Raw genomic sequence first — 26,971 nt, forward strand, 5'->3', positions numbered from 1 at the left:
ATTTGAAATGAACATATTTTGCAATCAAAACTGGCCTGCTCTAATTTGACTTTAGAATATAATTAAACGGTAATAAATAAACAATTAACAAAAATGTCTATTTTTTGACGGTATAGTTTATTTCCAGTAAATTGATACGCTTTTTAAAATCTAAACATTGAGAAAATTTAAAAAAAAAAAAAAAAAAGCATAAAACGCATCAAAGACATATTTAATTCTGTTGATTTTATATATTCCTTATAAATAGTGGTTATGAATGTCTTGGTAAATGCCCAGTATATATGAAACAATTTGAGTTTGTGAGTGAGATATTTTGTAAAACCTATACGATCAAGAATGGTCTCCAACTTGATGTGGCAGAGCAGTCATCACTGGACCACCATTGATTTTGGGTGAGTCTTTTCCTTTCATGAAGAAAGTTAGCAGCTCCCCTTTTCCTTTGACAAATATGGGGCCTCTTCGAATGAACCGAAAACCATAATCCTTCAGGATGTTATAGCAGTCTTCCACCACCTGTGGTGGCATAAGTATACATTAAATGGGAGTAACACACTACAATTACTACTACTACACTACTACTACTACTACTACACCACTACTACTACCACTACTACTACTACTACTACACTACTACTACGACCACTACTACTACTACTACTACTACCTACTACTACTACTACTACCACTACTACTACTACTACTACCACTACTACTACTACTACTACTACTACTACCACTACTACCTACTACTACACTACTACTACTACTACTACTACTACTACTACTACTACTACTTCTACTACTTCTACTACTACTACTACTACTAATAATAATGCATTTTGTGTTACCTGGATGTTACCCATTACTCCAGTGGATTCCATCCTGCTGGCTACATTTACTGTGTTGCCCCAGATGTCATAATGAGGCTTACGAGCTCCAATCACTCCAGCCAAAACTCCTCCTTTATTAATACCTGAGGGACATCAAGGGAAGCATTTAAAAAAAGGAATGTACACACGTGCATGGTCAGGATTACAGGCGTATACAAACCGATTCGGAGCATGAAGTTGTTGAAAGATTGCTTGTTGAGGTTGTTGAGAGTGACTTTCATTGACAAAGCAAAATCTGCCAGGTCAGAAAGGTGCTGCCAGCGCTCAAATAGTGACTGGTCCTCGGGCTATGGAACAGCAGTGTAGCTTTTATTGTTAATAGAATCCTCATATACGAGACAGTTTGACATTCTTCAGAATTCAAGGTATATTTATGGTCCCGAGAAGCACACCTTATCATATCCATTTGTGTGACACTCTGGTGTGAGTCCCGAGGCTGCCATGTATGTGCTTCCTATTGTCTTGATCTTTGTAATCGAGCGGAACTCCTCTCTGTCCAGTAACTGATGGAAAAGGCAGAAAAAAGCTAAGCCAGCGATAACCTAGGCATGCAAAATGTAGGTATCAATGATGCATAGAAAATCAATCTTCACTATAGGCAAGTGTATGTTGACACAGTCAGACTTACACTGTCAAAGTCTGAAATGATCTCATTGAGAATTCTAAGACACTCGATGCCTCCATTGTTGATGCTCTCTTCAGTGTAGAAATCCGAAAAATTTGGGATGGAGGCAAACATCACACCTATTTCATTATAGGACTGGCTGTAGAGCTCCTACAAATGGCAATGACGTTGTGTTAGTTTTGTATTTAAAAAAAGGTGATGTCTTATCAGTATTCATACAAAGAAACATTGTGAGAGGTGGCGCCACCACACGGTGGCGCTAAAGTGGAACAAAATGCACCTTCGCAAGCATCACTTCATCATTTTTACACCTTACTGGTAATGTAGCCTAACATAAACACTGAAAATGACCTCATCTCTCATCTTTGTGCCAAGGAAGTGTTTGGCCACATGCTCCGGCAACATGTTGGTGACCAGCGCTTCGTTACACCGCCTCATCTCAAACACCTTCTCTTTCTGGTCATGCACACCGATTTTCCACAGGAACAGTTTCCTGGACTGGACCTCAAGCTGCACACAAAACACTGATTTAAAATCCTAAACATAAAAATATCAGATATCAAATGCTTCATTTTAAGGTATTCTAAGTTGATGATACATCATTTTACACGGCAGAAATACACAACAAATGACATATTTTGAATCCCAATGGAGTTGGACAGTTACCGAGAGGTATGCCTACTTATGATAAACATGGTATTGCTGTTGACAAGTTGTTTTTTAAAAAAAAGTATCGATGAATTTTTTTAAATGAGGGGATTTTCCCTCTTTCTTGACTCGCATTTGCAGAATTTAACTTTAAATAACTTTTATTCTGGGTTTTGCTTAATCATAACCATAAAGGAATTAGCGTGAGTGCCTGGGGAAAATTGACTTACATGGCGGCCAAAAATATAGAAGCTAATCATCATGACAATGATCATCACGGTCATCAGGTATTTGGATGGCACTACAGATGTTCTGGAAACACAAAACACTGATTATGCTGTAACACAATATAAAAAGATGAATGCTTATAATTAAACTATGAATATTGAATTAAAATATGGCAATTAAATTGTTATTTTCTATTTCTCACCTGTATGAGCCAAACTGCACGTAGTCATACAAGTCATAAATGTCCCTCCAGCTGTAGATGTTTACGGCTCCCTCTGCTGTGACCACCAGGACCATGAGCGCCAGTTTAATCAGGTGGCTGACCTGCACCAGCAGGGTGGTGGCGATGAGCGACATCACAGCCATGAAGCTGTAGTGCTTGGGGTTTCTGGTACAGCCTCGGTCACCGTATGATTCCAACGCCGGCCCAGAGGTGCCGTTTGAGATTTGAATGACTGGGGGGACACAGCTGAGCTGCAACACCAAGACGCACAGCATGAGCTATTTTCATAGGACTATCTCAAATATGAATACATAAATTTCTTTGCCAGAGACTGTCACTTCCACCTGACAGCTAAGGCAGCAGACGATGTTGACTTTAGTGTCCTTTATTCCTGGCAGACCCTGAAGGCAGCAGCATGTACATAACAGGGTCTCCCAGTGGGAATGTGACCAATGAGTCAGAAGGAGTTAAGACTAACTAATGGACCCCACTGGGACCGCGCAGTCAGACGCATAAGAGGCCATGATTATTTGATGAAGGCAAAGTGGAAACACACAAATACAGCCTAGCAGTTTAAAAGTGAAATTTGTTCAACAAAATCAATCAGGTGTGCCAGAGTCAGGGGTTTCCTGTTGCGTCCGTACCATGTCAGCAATCACAGCCATGGTGAGGACAAATATCGCTGCCATGGCCCATGTGTTCCTGGCCCACCGAGTGTAATCTATCCACAGCGAGAAAGCCACCAACTTCTTGGAGAACATCTGAGATGTACAAATGGAAACAAAAGACAATTAAAGGAAGACCTTTAGTTTTCTTTTTTACTGCTTTTTAACTGTTTTCTCTTTGTGCGGTCATTTCAGAAAGCTTAAATTTCAGATTTTTTTTATATTTTACAGGTAATTCAAGTTGTTTATTTATGAGGATTGTTACAGTTTTGAAAGCAATTATTTCAGTCACGGCCTTCTGACTGACAGACAGATACTATTTTCGTCATCTCACCCTGGGGAAGATGGCAGCCAGGGAACAAACTGTGAGAATCAGCAACAAGACCTCGCCCACTGCCAGAGTCACGTAGTTAACAACCAACCTAGATCAAGAAGACAACGGCGAGACATTCACTCCCGAGCCATCTTTGCCGTCATTGGCTTTTGAACGAACTCACATCGGGTCTAGGAACACCTCCATCGCTGTGATGAAGAAGAGTACCATCATGCAGCAGCAGAAGGCCGCTCCGCTCCGCTTCTCCTTCTCTGAGGAGTAGTGACCCTCCAACCTGGCGTCCACAAACCTCAGCGACACCGGGTTGATCTGATGATTCTTCATTCTGAGCAACACAAATATAAATCTGTATATCAGAACATATTTAGACACAAATGTCCAACCACTGCAGCAGCATAAACAGCTCCTGTTACTACACATTTAACAGTAGATTTAAAACCTCCTCTCATTGAAATGTGCAAAGTAACATTTTATTCCATGTCTTTTTTGAGCCGTACATCTGCTGAGTTTCTCTCTCGAGCAGTTCCTGCTGCAGCCGTTGGTTGATGACCTTAGCCTCGACCCCCTGGCAACAGGATTTACACATTTTAGAGGGACACAAAAGAGCTGTCCTGCCACACTTTTCTTTGCACCTGATCAAAGATAGAATTCAAAGCTTGCCTCTTGTTTACCCTCAGCTGACATGGAGCGAGGTGAGGCTGCGTTGCTGCTGCTTGCTGTCGTGGTGATCTGCTGCTTGGAATTTCTATTAGACAGCATTCCAGGTGTCTGAGGGACAGGTTCAAAAACTTCAGAAAAATGTGTAAACACTGGAGGACATATACATTTCAAAGCCACTCACATTTCCTTTAAGTCCATTTGTCATGTGTTTGGGTGCTAACACTAAGTATGTGTCAATGCCCTTCTCCAGCAGGTATTCACATCTTTCCCCACCGTTGCCCGGCTCCAGCTCAAACTCCCCATGCAGGCTGTCCTTAGTAGTTTGGGAAATGTGGACTTTCCTGGATAGGTCAGAAAACCTCTTAATACATGTTAAAGCATTTCTCTGCTCATCATTGTATTGGCTGCTGTACCCAGGTATCCCTCCAGACTCCATCTTGTTGGCTACCGTCACATCGGTGGACCAAACATCAAACTGCCACCTCTTCTGACCTAGCACCCCGCCCAGCACAGTGCCAGTGTGAACACCCACGCGCATGTCCACCTCTGTTTTGGTCTTCTCCCTAACATAGCTGAAGCAAGAGGAAGAGATCCAGCATTTTCGTCACATCTAATAAGATTCAAACATGTAGATTTCACAAAATTTGGACCCGATTCAATGTTCCGGGTCAAATGTACACCAGATAGAGGTACATTTTCAGAAGATTATTTACTGTCATTATGATAGTTGGAATTTTGAGTAATCCCGCAACTTACGAAATGGCATCTACCATCGCGAGACCCATCATTATAGAGCAGGCAGCGTGATCCTCTCTGAAGTCGGGGAGGCCGCAGATACAGTAGTAACAATCCCCGAGAATCTTAATCCTCAGCTGGTGATATTTCTGCAAGAACAAGCCAGTGCAGGACGAACTGTGCATGGTTGTGTGTGTATATTGCAGGCCAATGGTGATGGCTAACTATGAAACTAAAATAAAGGAACTGGGAGCAGAAACTCACTGCTGCAAGTTTATCAAACCGGGCAAAAAGTTCATTCAGCAGCTTAACAAGTTCCTGTGCACTGCAGGCAGAGGACAGCTGGGTGAAGCCCACGATGTCTGCAAACAAGATGCTGCAACAGAAGCAGTAAGGCTGACGTTTAGCTGAAACAAGCGAGCAAGTCTCTGTGATGGAATAAAGATTCTGACCTGACGTTTTCGTGGCGGTACATGTACATGGTGTTAAACTGCTGCTGCTGCTGCACATCCTGCTGTTGGGCCTGGTCCTTCATGCCCTGCAGCATCTCATCAGCGATGTGCTTGGGGAGGATAGACAGCAAGAGCTCCTCCTGAGTGGGGACACAGTTGTAGAACGTAGATTCTTGTTAAGGTCTGTGGCCACATGACAGCTGTGTGTTAGTGCATGTGCACGTGTCATTTCCTGTTCTGGCTGTCTAGTTTTAGCTGTCTTGTCATCCCCATCCAGCAGGGAAACGGCATTCTGGGAATTGCATGTTATTTAGATTTCCTTTTCTCTCCAATTTCTTAGTACAAATTCAAGACATTTACAGCCTAAAAGGACAAGTAGGTGGACATGCTACTTTATTTTTACTCTCAGTGTAGCTGTTTCTTAATGTTCTGCTTATTTCATGTCTTTACAAATTACTTGATGTAAATTTATTTATACAGCATTACAACAGAATTTAACCCAACGAGGCTAAAAGTAGACGCAAATGTCACCACAGGAAGAAAAGTAGAGCACAAAATGAATGACATAAAAAAACATTTGGTTGGCAGTAGGTAACAGGCTCCTCAGGTAAAAACAACAGCCTCTTTAATCATCCTGTGAGCAAAACACCCTGTAATTAGAGAGTACAAGGTGTTACAACACACCGTTGTGTGTTGGTTCGCTCTCACACCTAATAAAACAAGTGTTCTCATTAAGGAATTGAGACATGGGATTTTGGCTTGTGTTAGACTCACCTGCTGGGTGCTCTGCTCCTCCAGGGTGACTTTGACCTCCAGTGACCGACGAGCTTCCAAGAAGGCCATTCTGTACTTCCTGTCTGCCATGTAGTATGACATCACTCCCATCGTGGCTGCACACAGGTACAGCATCACACTGGCTAGGAGCTGGAGTCAGGGGTCAGAGGGCATTATTTGAGCATCATTTTAACATGTTTTTAGCCTGAGGTGTTAATATGACACACGCTCATTGGGCTTTAATTCACCTGTCTCACCAACATGGGCCCCTGCAGGTTGTCCTCAAAACTTCGAGTCACAATTACCCCCAGCACCAGGACGTGTATCCCACAGGAGAGGGCTGCCAACAGCAGCAGCGCCACCAGGTTTAGCGGGAGTGTCAGGAAGCTGGAGAAAGTGAAAAAGGCCTGCCAGCCCACGGAGTCACTGGCGTGGGGGAAGCGCTCATAGTTCAGAGCCATGTAACACAAAACGTGGATGGCGATCATCAACCACAGTATGTACGGCACCGCACCTCGCCAGACCGGCGATGCGGGAAGCTTTTGCAGGAGGCAGAGGACGTAGAGCACAATGTCTGCAGCCAGGCCCACAGCTGCCACCACCACCATGGCCAGTTTGTCCTCTGTGTAGACCACAACGCACATGATGATGATGAAGCTGTTGAAGAGCGCAGCGAACAGTGCCAGAACCAGCAGGTTCTCCTGCCGCTGCCGGCGGAAGTAGTTCTGGTAAAGCCTCTCCAGTGTGTCCGGCTTAAAAACGAGGTGAACGGCACGTGGCAGGCAGCGGCAGCAGCTCACCTTGTATGCGGTCACCTCTCTGGACCGAGCCGCTGCATGACTGGAGTGGCTGGGACCCGGGGCGGAGTACTCCACCGAGTTCTCTGTGTGGACCCGGTTCAGAGCCATGCTTATTTAGTCCTTTTGGTCGTTAAATGAATACTGCCATGAAACACAACTATTGCCCAGAATAACATGAATCCATCTTGAAATGAACCTGTCATATGGTGAAAACTCCAGATAATTTGAAGAATGGATCAAGAGACACACTAAAACCTCCATCCCAGTGTGGTGGACGAGCAGCTCCAGCTCAGCCTCACCTTTTTAAAATCATCACATCCATGCTTCTTTACTCGATGGTCGTATTATAATCCTGAACGACGCAGCAGACTTGGAGCTTCTCATCTTCCCACAGCTGGATCTCCAGGCTCTTTTGGTGAAAAAACTTCTTGCAGCCTCCTCTTGCTTGCTGGGGGACTCATGTTTACTGGGTCGGTAAACTGAGAAAACCGAAGCCACAGACCTGCATCCATCTGCACATCTTCTGACACACGTGCAACGACTGCATACGACCCCAAAATGCATCACCCGTGTAGATAATTCAAAAACAATCCAGAGAAAAGACCCAATTAAAGGATGCACTTCAGTCTTCGGCTGTTCTCTCCTCCCACCGGTTCCCTCTGTTCAGCTAAACAGCCAGTCCTCTGTTACTGTTGCTAAGATGAAACCAACTGCAGCTCACTGTCATGTCTTGGGAAATGATGGTCAGGATGCTGAGAGGAAAATGGATCATTAGGCTCTATTCAAAATGTTTCACAAAATAAATCTTGAATTGTTTGACAGTAAATAAACACACAGTCACAAGTTTGTTACATGTTCAAGCCTGATTTTTAAAATGATGTCCATGTAATATTGCCTGTACACAAGATACTTGCTGGATTCTGTATAGACAAATGGTTTTAGGACTTTCCGATCATCCCAATAAGTGGATCTCCATCACCAGCTACCAGTATTCCCAGTTAGTGCAGCCCTTCACAGCGCCAAAGTCCCCCAGTTTCAAGTGATGCTGCTGAGGTAACAGCCTCCATGCTGGCTCCTAGAATTACCACTGATCCTTTGTAGGGGCCCCTTCTGTTGGCTCCTGAACATACTGAACACATTATTTCCATAAAACCTGTATTGAAGAAAATCATTTCCAGAAGGGACACATGCATTTTATGCTGATGTTACCTCACTCAGAGCATGGGAAGATCATTACTCTCCATGGAAAATATAGTTTTAAAACACCCACCACTGGAGGCAAGTCAGGATGACCCAAAGGGTTTATTTCTCTGTTTAATCAAGTCCTTATGTTTGGAAATTAATTAGACTATATTTATGTATGCTATTGTATATAATTAACCTTGCTATGAGAACCTGCTGTATTTGGTGCTTTTCTTTATTTTAATTTCAAATGATTAAAATATTTATAGGTTATATTAATATAGGTTTGTTTTGTTAAAATTTTAGATTTTAGCTGAAAAAAAAACTTTAAAAAATTATTTTTTTCCCTGAGCAACAAAGCAACAGAAGGTTTATCTACTCAGGCAAGATTCTTCCTGTAGTCCAATTAAAGATAATCTGTTGCAGTTGCACTTTAATTTTATTCTTGAAAGGCATTTCTTTGCACCGTGGCAACAAACAAATAAATAAATACGGTTTAAAAAATTGGGTCAAACGAACAGCGCCTTGGTGCGACCCCTGCTGGACAAGGCTCTTAACTGAAATAACGCTTCTCAGATTTTTAAATAAAATGTTTATTGTTCGATGGATATTACTTAATTAAATAGATGAGATATTCCTGTAAGATTCAAGGGTTCATTTTTTTAATCCATTGCGCTTTCCACGCTGCAAGATATAATGCAAATATAATGAACAAATATATTAAAATATTAGAAAAATAATCAAGAAAGGTAGACGAATTAATAAATATATAGGCCAATCTTCGTCCGATTTCCTTTAAAAATAAAAATCAAGCACCGAATTGGAACGCAGCCCAAGTCTGTGTTTCCGCATCTCTGGTCATGTGACTATCCTGCTATGTCATGTGATGTGACGGCAACAGTACTCAAATATTCTTCCACTGGACACGTTTTATTTTCCTGTCAGACTTGGTTCTTTTTACTCATTTATCTATTTAATTGTCGCTAAAAAGGCGTCAAGATCGAGGTTTAAAAAAAGTAGGTAAGATTCGTTGTAAAACAAACTTTATTTTCTCTTTCGTCTCCATTGACGACTCAGATTTTGTGGAAGTTAGCTTTGCAGACTGTAAACTGTCCAGACGCACGCATAACAAACAAACGGTTTTTAGGTTATTTATTTTCAAAACTACTTGTATTTAGTCAGCTGACATTGCACATTTATAACCTGTCGAGCAGAGGCCACTCACACCCAGTCAGGTGAGTTTCAGGAGGTGTTTCCGTGTGAGGAATCTCTTTTAGGCCACACTGCACATCGGAGCACTGTTTAACACTTAACATTTGACATCCAGAGCTCACCTGTCGTTGTTTTCTTTCTGCAGAAATGCATCTAGCAGTGCTGCTGGTAGCGTCTGTGCTCTCTGTGGGCACACTCGCCCTGGACAATGGACTGATGAGGACACCTCCAATGGGATGGTTGGCATGGGAGAGGTTTCGCTGTGACATTGATTGTGACCAAGACCCTAAGAATTGCATTAGGTATGATGACATAAAAAATCTAATAAATTCAAGAATGTCCCAGTTTGGCTTAAATGAAGTATCTAAAGCAATTCAGTATCTACTTATACAGTATTATTACTTATGGTTGCTGTTCCAAAGTGCTGTATCTTAAATCTAGTTTTGGAGCGGATTTTGCACGTGGGAATGCCAGGAAAACTAATTTTAAAATAAATGAATTAGCACAACAAGCAGCTTCAAGTCCTGACAGAATTGAACTTGTAGATGAGATTGAACAGTCGTGAGTAATGCTGTAGTTATGCTGTTATTATATTAAATGCACACTCCCTGTTGGGTTTTTGAAGTTAAAACATTACTCAAATGTTGCCCATGTTTGTTAAAAAAGAACCATTCTTTCTCTTTTTGACAAAGACCGTGTTACATATAAAGATTCTGGCAACTCCTCAGTAAATATAGCAGAGTGTTTAGCATTTAAGCTAATGTGACATCAAAATGGGTTAGGGTTAGGATTATTTGATTCATTAAATGTAGTCTAATATTGGGAGCAATATAATGAGGTTTTGTCTTTTCACAGTGAGAATCTGTTCACCGACATGGCCGACAGACTCTCGCAGGATGGCTGGAAAGATCTTGGCTACGTGTATGTGAACATCGATGACTGTTGGTCCTCGAAAGAGAGAGATGAGAAAGGGCGGCTGCAGCCCGACCCTAAAAGGTGGGAGCTCAGTGTGCACGGAAGACCCGAGACCATGTGTAGTCACGCGCATACACACACGCAGCTGCTGTTGTTACTGCAACCTCGTGTGCTTTGGGTCAATAAACTCTGAACTAAGGTGGGTTCATTGTGACTCATATGCTGGTCATGTGACAGAAACAGAGTTGCTGCACAAGGATGCATCTACTGCATCCTGGTAGCAAAGTCAACGCATGTAGGACACATGTAGGATACATGAATAATGCATGTAGGATGCAACATTAGATGTAAATCCGCACGTGCAGGAATCATCGTTCACTAAATTCTGCCATCTTACTCAGATTTCCTGGAGGCATCCCTAAACTGGCACGCTACATGCACGACAGGGGCCTCAAACTGGGCATCTATGGGGACATGGGCACGCTGACGTGTGGCGGTTACCCCGGCACCCCGCTGGACAAGATCAAGATGGACGCCCAGACGTTTGCAGAGTGGGAGGTGGACATGTTGAAGTTGGATGGCTGTTATTCTAATGAGATAGAGCAGCAGCAGGGTACGAGTGAGGCTTTTTAAAACTTTGGTCCTTCTGCTCTTCTGACTCGATGTTGTGTGATTATTTTGCAGGTTACCCTTTAATGTCCAAGGCCCTAAATGCTACAGGCCGTCCCATCGCCTATTCCTGCAGCTGGCCAGCCTACCAGGGCGGTTTGCCTCCCAAGGTCATATTTTTTTAGCACGCAATTGGAAATAAGGTGTGAAAGCAATTGTCTTGAACTACTTAATTTGTCATTTCAGGTAAATTACACTCTGCTGGGGGAGATTTGTAACTTGTGGCGTAACTACGGCGATATCCAGGACTCCTGGGACAGTGTCCTGAACATTATCGACTGGTTCTTTGATAACCAGGACATCATAGGACCTGCAGCTGGACCTGGAAGATGGAATGATCCTGATATGGTCAGTTTTATGAATATATTATTTATTTTAAAGTCTATCCAGTCTGTGGTTTTGCCTGGCTGCAATAGAATTGTGTCATTTTTTCCTCTTTAACCTTCACAGCTGATTGTCGGCGACTTCGGCCTCAGCACGGACCAGTCTCGTACGCAGATGGCTCTGTGGGCGATTATGGCTGCTCCTCTCTTCATGTCCAATGACCTACGGACCATCAGCAGTGAAGCCCGCAGCATCCTGCAGAACAAAATAGCCATCAGCATCAACCAAGATCCCCTGGGATTCCAGGGGCGACGCCTCTTAAAGGTGACTCCGAGTTCACCTTCACAAATCTCAGCCTTCCCTCTTGATTTCAATCTTTCTGTCGTTTCTTCCTCCAGGAGAAGAGCGGCATTGAAGTGTTTTGGCGCGCCCTGTCGGACAACGCCAGCGCTCTGGTGTTCTTCAGCCGCAGGACCGACATGCCGTACCGCTACAAGACTTCCCTCAGCAAGCTCAACTACACATCCGGATACTACAAGGTGTGTTTCGGACCAGGGATGGGCAACGCTAGTCTGGGAGGGCCGGATTCAAGCCGGGCTTTCTGTCCTACTGGTAGAAAATGCTTTCACCCAGGGTTCCCGCTTCCCCGGGCCGGAGTTCCCCATCCCTGTTCAGAGCATCGGTCGTCTCTCGGCCAGGTCCAAAGTTAGCTGAAAATGAAAGTCTTGGTCCACTCGTGCTTGTAAATCAGCTTGTTCATCTTCTGATCATAATACTCAGTTCATCCACTACTGTGTTCTCTCCTAGGTCGTTGACGTCTTCACTCAGAAGGGAAGCTCCTTGAAAGACTCCGAGGACTTTGTGGTGTCGGTGAACCCAACGGGAGTGGTCATGTGGTACGTCTCTGCACCTGCCCAGCTGAACCTGAGGCAATTCCAGATTGGTGGCAACATGAAAGGACCTGCTGATCGTAGGGGCGATCATCAGGTTTTACTCTGAGAGTTCTCACACACACCTCTGCTTCGACATCAAGTTTTAAGGGATTTTTACTCTGCTTGAATGTGATTTCTTACTGAGGAAATCTGGAATCTCAGGGATTGTGTTTGGTTTAATAGGTAGAAATGACAACATTGAGATGAAAAAGCTGATCAAATCAACCCTGAGCACTTTGTGTCAGGCTGGCAGAGCAAGAACCTTTGTCACATTTTTCAGAGGTTTTTTTTAAATTAAAAGACAGCTGATTGAATTCATGTTTTTCTTAATTGTTTGGTTAATAAAGGAAGTAATTCATTTGTTACATTTTTAGTAAAATCATTTTCTGCTGTTAAAGAACTTATCTGGATTTACACTTTTAGTTAACCAGTATGGCCAAGTGATGGGAGATATTCTCTTAAATATGCTTCTCTTCCACAGCGGGATCATTTTTATAATGACCGTGTTTGTTCATTTAGATTTAACCTAGAGGGATTTGGCCAGAGCAGAAGTTAAAGGTTTGAATTGTCAATTCTCCAAGTCATCTGTATGGAGAACAAATGGAGCAGAAGACCTCTTGGTTTCTGTTTCATTTATTTTTGGAGCGGCTTTCAGCTCCAGACACTTTTCCATTTTGGGTTTTCTGCTTTTAAATCAGATTTTAGACGTCTTTTTGATACTATTCCCGGCCAGCAGAGGTCGCTGATGTGATTCAGGCCGTCTTGAGCCGCCAACACAGGCCCCTCAGTCCCATCCAAGGCCAACAAATGCACCTGCTGTAGAGCACAAGGACAATCTGCCCATTCTCTCAATGCTCTATCAGCTCTGTTATTACTCAGCCTCTTTCCCACTGTTGCGTTGCAATATGTTGCTTTTTGAAAAGCATATTCCATCTCCCATCCCCCCCCCACCTCCTCTCCCTATTCTGTCATGGATTAAATATTCTTTGTGTTTGTATTATCATTCCTCCCTTTTCCCCTTTTTCTTTGTCTCATTCTGCTAAATTTTCTGCCTTCCACCACCTCTGGCCTTGGCCTCAAAGCCGTGTCTGCGTTTGTCTAAAGATACTGTAGTAATCACATGATTTTGGGCACGCGCGCCACCACCACACGTGTGTGTGTGTGCGCATCTGACATAAGTTAAGTTTCTAGGTCATGTGAAATGGGAAAGAGGATCTTTGTTTCATCTCAGATATCCGCTGGCGTGACGACTACAGTGCAGTGCGGTCAAGGTCCTCGCTGTTTGGGAACATGATGTGGGAGAGAATGGAGGGACAGAAAAAGCAGGGCAATGTCGGAAGGATCCGAGCGAGGGGAGGGGTGGCAGCGCTGTCAAAAATTTAGGAGAAGCTGCGAGGAAAGTGAGGAACCGGAGAGGGAGGGAGAGAGGGAGAGAGGGGGAACGAGTGCAGGAGGGGGCTGAGCCGGGGAGCCAGTGCGTTCCTGCCGATGCTCACGTAGGCCCACAGCTGTAGGGAGACGCAGTTGCCACTTTGGTCTGCATACCAATAACGTGTCCCTGAATCAAACCAGCGGTCGATCTGCGAGGGCGTCCGTGCCAGACATGTGTATAACGTTCTCTTAGTCATACTCTCCCCTACATTTCTGAAATTCAGTCCAGATGATTTATCGAAATGTGAGCGATGGAGGAGGCACATCGGGATGAGTTCTCCAGCTTTTTTCCTTTTACAAGCGCTGTCTGCACGGCCGTGTGGCTGACCCACGATTCGTCACCCGACCGGCGTTTGATCTAAAACAACAGGAACGCTGCGCCTTTAATCACCCCGACTGTGTATCTTCCCTTTTCAGTGCCAATAAACATCGTGTGGTATCCCTCCATGATCAAGCAGACACGGACCGTCAGTGGAAAACAGAACCATAACAAGAAACCTTTACGGGAACAGCAAAAACAAACCCAGTTCAGGTGTTAGCAAGGACCCCAAAGTGGGCCGATTCAGGGTCTGCAGCTGCAGCTTGTAAGTTCATCTTCCCTCTATCTGACTCTAAAAACATTATTCACCAGAGTTTTCACGGGATCAACTCTGGATTTGAGCCTGTAGCCGGCTTACGCATGCGTGAACTCACATCCCAAATACAAAATATGTCCAACAGTTGCGTTTGCGTCACCTGTGGCCCCACTAAAATGTTCCTCTATTTCCTCTTTTGCACCTTTTATCCAGATTCTGTTTTGATCCCAGAGAACTGGGCCAGTAGATTGATATGGGGTTGGACATCCTGCTCAATAGGCTGTTTCAGCAGGGGATATCCTGCTGACTCTATGGAAACGCTGTTGTTTCAGCTGGAGGGAGGTTGAGTGGATGTACAGCATATGTCAGTGGGTTAAAATCACCTTATATATCCACACCCTGGCAGAAAAAAAAGTGTTGCGCCTTTTATTTTAACATGTTATGTAACGTGCTAAAAGGCTTTATGAGTCGGGTTAAACATCTGCATGTCACTCGTGCATCAATTGAGCCACTTTAACAGTTTATATTCAGGAGGCTGAAGTAATCTCGATGCTGTGATGGAGCCAAAGTCCTTCTCAAATGTAAATGAAAGGTTTTTTCCCCCCAATTCAAAGAAGGAAAACCGCGTTTCAGGCAGAGGATGAACGAAGCACGTCAGAATCCCGCCAGCCTTGACCTTCCTTCCATCGCTGAGGCTGCCATATTTAAAAAAATAAAACTTTTTTATGAATGAACGTCTCCGTTCGTCCACCAGTGGTTGCTGTTGCCTCAAACAGTCGCCCTGGGCGGCTGTTTCCATGATGTCGCTGTGTACGAGGCAGTCTGCACGTTGCCCAGGCACTGGCTCACATGGCATTAGGCCAGACTCTGAACTCTGCTAACTGCCAGCCTGTGTGGGTCAAAGTCAGAGCCTGAATACCTCTCTCTCTCTCTCTCACACACACACACACACACACACACACACACATGCACACACATATTTGTATTTCTAATTTTGTGAGGACCTTCGATACCAGACCCCTAACCATCACACCGAATGCCCAGTTCCAACCTTAACATAAACCAGAAAGTCTTGGGAAGCTGTGAGAACCGGTCCTCATTTTTCTGGTGTCCTCACAATAGAGCCTATACAAGAACACACATTTAAACTACACACTCTTTCCCTTGCTGCGCAAGAATTCCTCCTGAATTCTGCAGGATCCCCTCTGCTGTATATCTACAAAAGAGAGAGAGAGAGTGAGAGTGTGTGTGTATGTGTGGGGGGTCACCCTGTTCCCTGGCTGTTCCACCATGTTCCATGTCTGAGGTTTCTGTCTCATATCCTGAAGCTTTTCTGGGCAGCAGAACAAAACCCCATCTTTCACTCGCTGGACCAGAACTCGGCCAGCACAGCAGCAGGATTTGTCCTGGGCTGGCAAGAAGGACAATGATTGGAAAAGACTGGAAAGAGCAGGTGGAGTATTGTGACAAGTGTGTGTGTGTGTGTGTGTGTGTGTGTGTGTGTGTGTGTGTGTGTCACCCTAACAGAACTCTGATAGTGTCAACAATTCGGTAACATGATGCCATTTTGTTGATGATGCATCTAACAAAGTGTTGATGTGACTGACAAGATTAGCTGACAAAAGGTTTTGTGTGTGTGTGTGTTTGTGAGTGTGTGTGTGTCTGAGTGTGTGTGTTTGGGGTGCTAACAAAAATAGAGACGCGATCGGTCAACAATGCCTCTCATAACCTTTAGTCTTGGCTCTGAATGCAAGTGTGCATGAGTTTTTTCCTGCGCTATTTTGGTTTGCATCCATTAGGCAGATCTTTCCCTTTTCTTTTTGTCATTGCCGCCTTTCGCTGGCGCGGCCGTCGGTTTGTCACTGCTTTGGCCACAGTTCGCGCTCTCTGTCATCAACGGGAGGTGTCCTGGACAGAAGTCTGATAGTAAGTCTGAAGACATCCATCCAGGAACACACACGCAAAACAGTTTTTTAATCTTGCAGAGTCAATCAGGCTGGTGTTACTCTGAATTTGGGATTTTACCAGTTCAATATCAATTTTTACCCCAGTTTTGTAGCTATTTTGCTAGCAGGAAGAGTTATTATTATGGCCAGAACAGATATTAGCAAAGAGCTTCAGCCGTGTGCTCGTTTAGTCACTAAAATAACCGAAAAGTGGAGAATGAGGTCAAAAAGAAGTGGAGGGGCCACAGTGAGAAGTCAATAAAATGACGGCCTAAACAGAACAGGAAGCCACGATATTCCAAACAGCGGAACGTTTGAATTTGACTGGAAACAAGCGATGATACTTAATAACAGCCGCAATATTAGAGATGCCCTGAACATCTGCTTCTGTGAGACGTCTCTCCTGCTCCTCTCATCAACCTACTTTTCCTGAGGTGACGTGCGTCTCGCTGTTTTTTGGGCCTAACCGTCTTTGTAGGTCAATCAGCACCCCCCCCCCCCCCCCACACACACACACATTGGCTCGTTGGCTGGAAAAGATACGGCACATGTGGGTCTGACCTTCAGCCTAGCGTCGCTGCCACGGATATCTCAGGCAAACATTAACCCTCGGGACCGGGCACAGTTTAGTCTAATGGACCAGCTCTAAATGTGTGCATGTGTCAAAATTTTACGGTCTTTTGGGCACCACCTGGGTCTCGGAAGGGTAAATCGGCGAGTGGAGCCGAATGACGCCGCCGCTGCCTGTCATCTCATATCCGTGACATAACCTGGCAGGTGCCGCGCTGAGTTCAGGGTGCAGCGCGGCACCTGCCACTCTGGCAGAGGCCGACCAGAGTCCTCCTGACACAACCGGGCCGACCCACCTGCGCCGGAGACCTCACTTCCGAGACTTCAACTCGTGACCTCCTGCGGTGCGTTTTTTTCTTCTTTCTCACCAAACACATGACATGTGAGCAGCTATTCTCTCAGTCCATTATGAGCACAGTTGAGTCTTTGTGCACGGCAAAGAAAAGATCTGCTTGTCAAAACTATGACGCAAAAGCGCTCTGTATAGCATTGTTAGAGGGTTTTTTTTGGGGGGGGAGCAGTTCTTAGTTATGTGTGAAATCTGTCACGTACAGCATTGTAAATGAGTCATGCCACGATTATTAGCAAGACTGTAACCTTCTCAAGGCGACTCTATAATGATGAGGTCATCTGTTCCACAGGCTACAGAAGAAAGGTATTAAAACTAGGAACCAGAAATTAGACACGGTTAATTAAGTTAGCGTCCAGCTAACTAGCTGAATTCATCAGGTTGCAATGTCAGTCTCCAAGGTCACATCCGTTTGCCACAGGGGGGCGGTAGGGTATCGCCTGGCCCGCCGCAGGACATGTGATCCCCCCCAATAACTCAGGTGCTTCCCCTGCCTGGGTGTCAACAGAGCCACATGTCTGCTAAACAGGGGCCCAAGAACTTCATGAGTGAATGTCACCTCTTTCAGCTGACCTTGTCTCAAAAGGAAAAAGAAAGATTCACCAGGAAAAGGACGGCGTGCGGATCACGTCTCCGGGAGTCCAACTCACAAATGGGCACTTCGACATTGTCCGGCCATTTTGTTTTTAAAGGAAATCCATACTTTGATGTCTTTCACAACCTTTAAGCCCTTCAGCATCGCCCCCCTCCCCCACCCCCCCCCGGGACTCCAGGCCATTTTTTAAAAATTTCATCGTTAAAGTTTGATGGGTTTCATTTTTATCAGATGTCCAGCCTCCCTCTCTCGCTCACACTCAGCCACACACACAATACATGTACAGTACAGAGTCCATATGTCAGGACAGACCTGTGCTTTCAGCGCCTTTCAACACCGTTTTAAAATATGGCTGTAAAACGTCACAAGACTACTGTTGTAATTAGCCTGTGTCAAATATTTGACTTGGTCTTTATAGCCACCTGTTGCTAATGCACACACATGTGCACACGCACACACATACATGCACACACACAAAACTTGTAACTGAAACAATATCCACTTTTCAGGGACGTCATTTGAAACTGATTTAAACTAGAAACATCAAGGCTAATGTATCACTTTCCTCGACTCTCCTGGAAGTAGCAGTTCCCGGACATCACTTAAATGAATCCCACATTTGGTTTAATATCATCTAAATCAAAAGATTTTACTGCACTGGGCTGATGGGATTTTGGCAGTAAACTGAGTGTAAATGTCCTCACAAGGCATTATGTACATACAGCTAAGCCAGAAGCTAATAGTTTAAATATGTCTCTGTTCATTACATTTGCCTTAGTAACACTGACTTTCCTGCATGTTAATCTTAAATGAAGGCGTAATCACCACATGCTGAAACTCCTTTTGCCATCACCAAGGCTACAAAACCCCCAACATCTCGCGGCATTCTCTGCAGGAAACCGCTGTTTTCTCTTCAAACGGAGCCAAGCGCTCATAATGTTGTCTTAACATGTCACGTCGCCGCGCACTTTGTGGTTCGGCCTTATGAGATTTTTCACTTTTCCAAATATAACCTGTCATTACCGCAGCGCCAAAAAAAACAGAGGCTGCCAACACGACAGGCAGAGCTAAACCAAAACTAGCGTGGTGCGTGTGCGTATATATCACTGCATCATCCTTAAAGTGAGGCGCTCCTGTGCCAGTAAAGGTGTTTAGATTGATGTGATGGCGATAGGCACTGAACTTTGAAGCCTGAGTCAACTCCTTTTCTGAGAACTGGGGGATATTTTAAACTTGCAGCTCTCACCACTGCAGAATGTAGATAAACACATGCCATTTAAGTTCCCCTGTCATAATCTTACAGTCAACAAACCTTCCCTGGAAACACTGGTGCACCAGTCTACAAAGCTAAGTCTCAATTACAGTAGCCCTAATTGCCGTGTTAGCTGCATGTATGCATTTGGGAGCGTGCATATCAGTGTTGCCTGGATCTGTAGGATATAAAGACCCAGGGATGTGAGGGTAGAGGGGGGAGTCCCTCAATTTCTGATTGTCCACTAAAATCATAAAATGTGTTACATCTAGACTCTCTTGAGTGTGTTTCTCTGCGCGTGCATGAGAAGATGTGGACGGACTAAAATACTCAAATCAATTCACAGTGAGAAAGCCTGAAATGCTGATGACAGCTTAAAGCTGTTCCACAGCTGACTGCAGCCGGCCCTGGTTCTAACGGAGTCAGCCCTCACCTCAGAGTTATATTTGTCCCAGTTTTTTGTAGTCCGGCGAAAACTCGCAAGGAACCTGGAGGAACCTGGAGCTGCGCAGTGATTCAGAATTCCTTCAAATGCGAGCAGAGGTTAGTCATCAGTCACGAGGATTCATGGGATCAGATCAAGCACAGCTCTGCTAAACATAAAAGTGCTTTGAGATCAAACCAAAACCAGAGAATTCATCACCAAGGCAGGAGGAATTATGGAAGAAGTGTGGCCTCCAGAGGGTGAGCCAAGATGCTTTGTCCTCACTTTATGTAGCCCTGATTACAACAAGCTTACGGTGAGTTTAAGCCGGCATTTACAGCGGCGATGGTTTCAGCTACCTGCTAATGCCAGTGTGCTAACAGGCTATTTTAGCATAAGCTTTGGAGCTTTTTGCCCAAAATGTTTCAAAAGATCAAGTCCCCCAAATATGTGTGGTCAGTTTAGATATTTGCCTTGCTAAAGGGAGCGACGTCGCACACAAACGGCCCATGCGTTTTTAAATATCGTCTATTTTGTGAGCACACACGCGGTTTTCCCTCAGCAGTCTCATCACTCAGAACAAAAGGGTGCAGGTTGAGCGGTAAAAGACGGAAGGGGTGAACGCAGAGGGGAATGGAAGGATGGAGAAATTGGATTACTGTTCCAGGCAGTGAGCATTATGCAGCTGATAGATTGATAAAGATCACAATGTCAGACAATGAGAGGACAAAAGAGCAATGGGGGGGGGGCAATGATAAATCAAAACCAAATTTGCCCTGACAAACACAAAAGATGTGTTCCAAAGTGTGCGTGTTCCCCGTGAGCTCATGCTGCACGTGCAGTCTAATGGCCGCCACGCCCACTTCACCGTCTCTCTGAATGGGTGAATGGGTGCATAAAGGAGGTGCACGGCCACGTTGAAGATGCCCTCTGCTTGAATATGCAGAATAATCTGAGGCTGCCGGGGGAGAGCCGAGAAACCTGAGAAGCAGCATGGAGAGAACAATGCACAGAAGTATGGGGGGGCCAAACACCTGTCTGGCTATACACAGGTCCACGTGCACCTGTTTGATCCCCTGCTCTCCTCATGTATCTTTTCATGCTGTCGCTAATTCCGGGTCAGCGCCCCCCTGGGGCGTTCTTAACTTTTACTTCGTGGCGGGGTGGATAAGTCGCAACCTGTGACCCACCCGCCTCGGCCTCTGGAAAGACCTTGGTTTGTAGTTGTGTGGTCAGCGACCATTAAGCTGCCAATTGGGAACACATGCCATTCCTCAGAACTCTGCGGTACGGTGGGGGGGGGATCTGGTGACAGCGGCTCTTGACTTACAGATAGTCGGTGCTAAAATGAGATACTCTTAGGACCTGGCAAGTGGAGGAGGGGGGGGCTAGAAAGCGTCAGAGGAATGGGAGGTATGGGGGCGAAAACGGAGGAGAATGCGGGGCCTCAGCGGCTCGTGAGTTCACGACGGTCACTCTTCATAAAACCAGCATGACTGTCAACTTTTCCCGTGTGTTCTCCCCAGCACAGAAGGGGTTAATATTGAGGCCGCCGGCCTTCATCTCCACTTGATTTAACTTTGTTTATACAGCCTATGTACACACGGCGGGGAGTGAAATCCCATTAGAGCTCACCAGATCGTCGACAGGTCGGTTACGTTCACAGAACCCGACGAGGATCCTTAATGGGACCCTGTTGTCACTTAAGACGACCCCGCTGGTGCCGCTCCAGCAGCCGTAGAACCCGTCAGTTTGGGCTGGCAACATTTGCTTTTAGGAATACTGCACAGTTTAAATTGAAGGCAGTCTCCCCTTCTTTTCTTCTTTTTCTCTGAATTTGATAAATGTTTGATTTTGCAATGCTGTGTGTGTGCGCGCGTGTGTGTGTGTGTGCGTGTGTGTGTGTCCTCTTATCTATCTGGCCTTGAGCTTGCTACACGAACCCAGGTAAACCTGCAAACTCAGAACACGGCTTTTTCCAAAGCTTCACAATTGCGCTTTGTCCCGCGTTCAGGTGAAGTCACATCCCAGAATAAGCTGTTCCACTGCGCGTCCAAAAGGTCTTCAATGAGAGGTTATTGGTTTGAATCACTGTCTTTTTCTGATGTCCGTTTTAAGGTTTGCTTAGAAAAACAACTTGGTTAAGGGGAAAAATCGTGGGTTTGGGCTAAATTTACTTCAGGGCAACCACAACCATCATTGTCATGGCGATAGTTAAAAGGAGCTAATGTTCAGAGTAGCTAGAACGAGGACATTGGAGACTGGTCTGGCTGTTTGGTCGGCCCATCCGACCACCCAGGCGGCCTTCCTGCCTGTTGATATTGTGGCTCTCTGACAATGTCACAGCCGTCCTTCTCTCCAGATGGAACGGAGTCATAGCGGTAATTACCATGGCTCCCTGGCAGCTTTGTCACGTGAGGCTAAACATGTGTTTTTAGGCATTTGTTGCAAAAAAGTAATGTTTTAGTTCCTTTTCCTGGGTGGACATTCTCGGCAGTCCCTCATTTGTGTCACGGAGGCACCAGGACGACTGTCGGGGTGACGAAACACGTGTGATAGCCTCCAGCCTGAGCGAACACAGCACAATGGAAAAGAACATGCTCTAAAAATAAAAGCTGCCATCGCACGACTCTTTCTTCTTTCCTTTTAATTTAGGAGAATCCTTCAAAAAAAAAGCAACCAGTCAAAGCGTCTTCATGTGCTCGCTGGATTGGAAATGAATGTCTGACCCCCTGAAAACCATGTTTTTGGATTAAAGGCATTACGTAAATGAGCAAAAGGTCAGACAGAGAAAAGAGGAAAGGTCGATGATGAGGGAGATTCATAGATTTCCACACACCGGGTGAGTCGCTGCAGAATTCAAACCCTTGAGAAACAGGAATGACTTTTAAAGGGTATTCAAACCATTCAAATTGGCACCATGTGACCCTTAGAGGATTATCTGATGGGCTCCTAAACAATATTTACAGAGGGATCCTGCAGATTAAAACGTGTTTTTGTTGGCTGCGTTTCAGTGGGTTGTATCAGATCAGAACAGATCTCTGCTTCAGGTGTCGCCTTAGATCTCCCTCGTGTAACAGATCTAGTGGAGTTATTCCGTCAGCCCGTCTTCTGACGCAGGCGCCGTGACGCAGCCGGCCCCTTCATGCGAGGCCACGACTGCTCACCCGAACAGCTCCAGTCAGATCGGGCGAGGACGCTGGGGCGTTTGCTTCGGTAGTCTGGAGCCATACAATAAAGCACAATAGAGGGGCCAGACTTCCTGAAGGGATTTGGCAGAAGCTATCAATCCATGTATGCGAAAATGCCTAAGAAGATTACATCTAATCCACTTAGACTTTTAGATTATTGCCCTAATGTATAGGAAATATACTGCCTGATCACAACATGGCAACTAATGCGACAAGGTCACCCGTTAAGTCACTCAAATCATTAAAAAAAGAAAGAAGAGAGGCCGTTTCTGAAAATGAGACCTGCTGTCAGATCCCCAAAATGTCCTCAGCTTGGATAAAAAGTGTAGAAGAAGAATTAAAAACAGAAGCTGGAAGAATCCAGACAACCTGATCGCAGCTCTATTGTAATGCAAACTCTAAACCTGGTTATGACACTTGACCCCTCAGATTGAACCCCCCTGTTTCCCCTCTGCCCCTTCCACAGTCAAGACACAGTGAACCAAAACTAATCACATGTAAATGATTTAAGTGCTCCGAAATAGGCGGATTTTACAGGGAAAATGTGGGGAATGTCCTAATCTCACTCTGTAATGCCCCCTAATCTGTCAGAAAAATCTGCAGGACCTGGACGCTGCGTCTCAGTACCGCACGTTATCAACAATTAGCCACGGCTAATTAGCCCGTACTACCAGTCAACACGTACAGGCTGAATGAAACGTCACAAGGGTCAATGGCAAAATTGTTCAATCGAATGATTTCGTCTTTCATCAAACTACAATAAACCGCGAAGAATTGGTTCAAATTGTTTTAAAATCTTTGAATGTGAAAAAAATACCACAGCCCGCCGCAAGGGAGCAATCGCTGCTTTTTTAGCCCCTTTGATGGTCAAACATTTTTATCCATGGTTTTATTCAGATTGAAACTCTCTTTTACTGTGGGTTTTAAAACACATCAAAAAAAGACTTTCATCAGTTCAGGGGAGGTTTTACTAAAATAAAGCCTCAGCGGACAAAATAAGCAAACCCTTAAATGCTCAAAAATAACTTCCTTCTTAGGTTGCTGCGTCTTTCATTCTATTTTCTACATATTCTTTGTCGTGCAATAAAAGATTTTATTGACAAGGCTGGCCCTTTTTTTTAAACACTAACAACATTGTTAAGGGACTGGTGGCTAATTTTGGAAGCTGGGCCACATTCAGAAATAAAATAATGTGTTAACAGACGCAGGTTTTCCTCCAGGAATGGTGTCACTTTACACGAACATGTTCCTACAGTAACCCAGAGGAGGAAAATAACCAAACCCTGGCTCCTCTGAGGCGCTGTGGCCGAGTTCTTCTACTGTCCTTCCATATATTTAAATACCTGGTGCACTCCAGGTCAGGAATCACTGCGCTCCCCCAGCAGAGAAGCACATACCAGCAGAGTCAGTGAATCACGGGTGAAACATTATCCAGGAGAGCCGGAGGGGACGTGGAGATTTGCTCCTCGTGAACACTGAATTACACGTGTATTGTTTTGGACCGGCTGATGCCAGGAAAGTGTTCTGGTCAGAGCTGTGGTCATTCAGAGGAGAAAATCTGATCTTGTGCCTGTCCCGGGGGAGTGTAGGAGGGGGATCCGAGCAGAGAGCTGAGTCACCGAGCAGGGAGCGAGTGCACTGACAGGCAGCAAAAAGCTTTTAAAGGGAAGCAGAGGTTCGCCGGCAGAGGCCAACTCTGACCGAGTCGCATTAGCTGTGACGTGGCAGCAACCTGGAGGATCACAAGACCGACCCGGAGCGTGGAAGGTCTCCCCGACCTTAACACAGACAACCCAGTAATAAGGGAGGAGGTAATGTACGTTAAAGACGCCGATCACGTCATATTTCATTTGTATGTTTCCACAAAGCACCTGGTGAAGGAGCCAACATAGGTCACACAGGAAGATGGGAGATTTACAGTGTGTGTGGAAGAGAAGGGGGAAATGTTTAGATTGACTGGACTCCTGCACTAAAGAGAAAGGCTGTATTTATGCAGCTCTGTTATTTTCCCATTTAAAACAACGTCAAGCAAAGTGATATTTATAGTACTGTTATCTTCATACATATTTATGTGAGAAGAAACACGGGGAGTAAATGTTTCGATGGCTGCAAAATAAATACAAATGTTCTGGGTAATTATCTACTTTTTATGTTTTAGAAGGAGTCAAACGATGCCTCAGTTCATCTGGATAGGAATGGGGGAAGGGCAGATTGGGATTCTCCACTAAAAAAAAGGGAAAAGAATTCCTTTAAGTGATGCAGCCTTGACTAAATATTAGACTTTGGGATTACAAGAATCAAGTTTCACATAGAGAGCATTCCTTGCTGCACCTTCCACAGCAGCAGCCAGCATCCCTGACCCCTTAATCACTGCTTTTCTTTTGGGTGAATGAAAGGAGTAAATTAGTGTTGTTCCTTATCTTAATCCTGAAATTTCATGCCTTCCTGAGTCGCCTTCCCGGTCCATGTTCTCAGTGATTTGCGACTGATCAGGAGTTGGATAGTTCTGCCAAATTTGAACACTGAGCCCTTGTGGATTGTCTAACAAGGCCGGGCCTGTCTGGAACAACAACACAACACAAATCCAGCTCCTTTCTGCCTGATCTGCAGTAATTCTCCCTCCATCACTTCCGCCCTTCCAAATCCAGCACTTGTAGCACGTTTCACACCGCAGGACCGCAAAGGAAACATCTGAAGACTACAATCCCAGGGACCGCATCCAATAATGGATCATTTGGAACTGATACCGTTGCTTTTGTTCCTGATCCAAAACCTGATCAAAGTTTTTCCCCATTTGTTGCTTCATGTTTAAACTCTTATCTGTTAAATGGGTGGATGTGCTAGCTCTTTATGGGACCAGGGTGTATTAGATTATGCTCCCTAATGTCAACATGTTACTAACCATTTACTGCTTTTAAAGATGGATTACAGTAAAATGTAATTTCCTGAGTTTGTCACACCCGCCTTTTGATTTTCAATCAATTTTCTTTTAGAAAAATCCAGTGTTTGTTAATGTTTTGTTAGAGCGCCGATAGTCCTGTGATAGTGATCAAGTATTTAGTCATTTAGTAGAACAAATACACTTGGATTCCCCCCATCATGAACTCTTTCAATGAAAATAATAGCAACTACCCTGAAACAGGGCTGTGAGGAACGTTTTGAGGTCTCCTTGTATCACTTGTTTCTATTTCTTTGTTGAGTCACTTCACATCTCTTATTTTTTCTGCTGTGTGCACTGAGGATCGACGTCACCGGACACAAAAATAGCCTTTAGGAAAGTCTCAGATTTGGACATCGCTACTGACTGAACAGACCAAAGATTGCATTAAACTGGTGGTTCTTGGCAAACGCGGCAATCAAGAACTGTAGTTCGGGTTCTTCCTTTACTGAACAGCGTAAACAGCTGTAAATGTGATGTTGGTAAACGTCCATTCAGTCACGTGTTTCACTGCTGATTACTGAAGGAACTTCCTGTATTGAATTAGTTCCTGGTGCTTCCTGGCGGGAAGCTCTCTTTCCAAAAGTCTTAAAATTGATTTTAGTTTGATACGATTTGCCCCCACGTTAGCATTTCTGATACGTAAGTATGAGATGGCATTTTTTGACATCAATCATCTAATCCGAAACACTGTGAATCAGACATGAAGCATAAAGTTGCACAACCGATCAATAAACCTCTGCCAAGTAGTTCAAGTGAGCAAACACAGATCCACCAGCTCAGCCCGGTAATACTGCAGTAATGAGTGTAATCTGGCCGCGGCCCACGTGAAGGCCAGGGTGAACGGGTGCGTCCAGGCTGCTACGAGTGCAGGAGCAGTGCAGCACATCTGCAGGGCGGCCGCGCAAACCTGCCGCAGCTGTTTGGTGTGAGGGGTCGAGGAGGGGAGGAGCAAGAGCGGCGTCGAGCCCTTCGCCTCAATCATCGCCCCCCCCCCCCCCCACTTCTATCCTTTTTTCTCCCCCCCCCCACACCCCAGCTCAATTAGTCTCTTTTCCACGCTGCTCCACTGATCCCTCTTTAAACTGATTTCTGATTCTCGCTCCCCCCCCCGCCCCCTCCGGTTCCCTGCCTCATGACTCACAGAGGATAATTTTCAGTATCACAATCAGTTGGAAACTGGGGTAAATATAGATCAGAAGCTTTACAGACGTGGTACGTGTGAGCGAGCACACACATGCGACACCTAACAGGGAGGGGCTCGGGCAGGGCAGTGGTTTCACTGTTGCAGCGTGTGGTAATTTACCTGCCTGGGAGCACGTCGCCTTGTCTTACACCTGACTGGAAAAGGCCTTTTCTCTTACAAGACTCCACTGTACCACATTACAGCTCTGGGGGTATTTTTTGATTTTAAGTGTCTGATATTGAGGGT

The 26,971-nt window shown here is 45.0% G+C and overlaps 2 protein-coding genes across 3 annotated transcripts; one reads left to right on the forward strand and one right to left on the reverse strand.

Annotated features, from left to right (window-relative positions):
- Window positions 1-111: 111 nt before the first annotated feature.
- On the reverse strand, window positions 112-9,683 carry LOC130515968 (adenylate cyclase type 3-like). Its single transcript, XM_057016672.1, has 21 exons — window positions 9,551-9,683; window positions 6,483-7,786; window positions 6,235-6,384; window positions 5,461-5,600; window positions 5,273-5,384; window positions 5,030-5,157; window positions 4,687-4,845; window positions 4,455-4,614; window positions 4,270-4,381; window positions 4,111-4,183; window positions 3,777-3,938; window positions 3,614-3,701; window positions 3,259-3,375; window positions 2,594-2,865; window positions 2,394-2,475; window positions 1,867-2,025; window positions 1,519-1,665; window positions 1,283-1,393; window positions 1,051-1,177; window positions 849-973; window positions 112-513 (listed from the first exon to the last, which is right to left on the reverse strand). The coding sequence occupies exons 2-21, from the start codon at window positions 7,140-7,142 to the stop codon at window positions 331-333; spliced, it is 3,267 nt and encodes a 1,088-aa protein (XP_056872652.1). The 5' UTR covers window positions 7,143-7,786; window positions 9,551-9,683; the 3' UTR covers window positions 112-330.
- Window positions 9,090-12,633, forward strand: naga (N-acetylgalactosaminidase, alpha). 2 transcript variants are annotated; one of them, XM_057016668.1, is made up of 9 exons: window positions 9,090-9,451; window positions 9,574-9,730; window positions 10,284-10,424; window positions 10,745-10,956; window positions 11,028-11,122; window positions 11,199-11,360; window positions 11,463-11,660; window positions 11,735-11,875; window positions 12,144-12,633. In XM_057016668.1, exons 2-9 carry the CDS (start codon window positions 9,576-9,578, stop codon window positions 12,333-12,335), a joined length of 1,296 nt encoding a protein of 431 aa, XP_056872648.1. In that variant the 5' UTR covers window positions 9,090-9,451; window positions 9,574-9,575; the 3' UTR covers window positions 12,336-12,633. The 2 variants fall into 2 exon arrangements, with proteins under 2 accessions (XP_056872648.1, XP_056872649.1); XM_057016669.1 differs by having other exon boundaries at window positions 9,091-9,232.
- The last annotated feature ends 14,338 nt before the right edge of the window (window positions 12,634-26,971 follow it).

This window comes from Takifugu flavidus, chromosome 19 (assembly GCF_003711565.1).
Source record: "Takifugu flavidus isolate HTHZ2018 chromosome 19, ASM371156v2, whole genome shotgun sequence".
Lineage (NCBI taxonomy): Eukaryota > Metazoa > Chordata > Actinopteri > Tetraodontiformes > Tetraodontidae > Takifugu > Takifugu flavidus.

Excerpts from the sequence above, each read along its gene's own strand:
- naga (XM_057016668.1), top strand. The coding sequence starts at position 9,576 with ATGCATCTAGCAGTGCTGCTGGTAGCGTCTGTGCTCTCTGTGGGCACA. Across the intron at positions 11,361-11,462 it reads GATGGAATGATCCTGATATG|CTGATTGTCGGCGACTTCGG; the intron begins GTCAGTTTTATG and ends TAACCTTCACAG. Across the intron at positions 11,661-11,734 it reads AGGGGCGACGCCTCTTAAAG|GAGAAGAGCGGCATTGAAGT; the intron begins GTGACTCCGAGT and ends TTCTTCCTCCAG.
- LOC130515968 (XM_057016672.1), bottom strand. The coding sequence starts at position 7,142 with ATGGCTCTGAACCGGGTCCACACAGAGAACTCGGTGGAGTACTCCGCC. Across the intron at positions 5,385-5,460 it reads TACCGCCACGAAAACGTCAG|CATCTTGTTTGCAGACATCG; the intron begins GTCAGAATCTTT and ends CTTCTGTTGCAG. Across the intron at positions 2,476-2,593 it reads GTGCAGTTTGGCTCATACAG|AACATCTGTAGTGCCATCCA; the intron begins GTGAGAAATAGA and ends TTGTGTTTCCAG.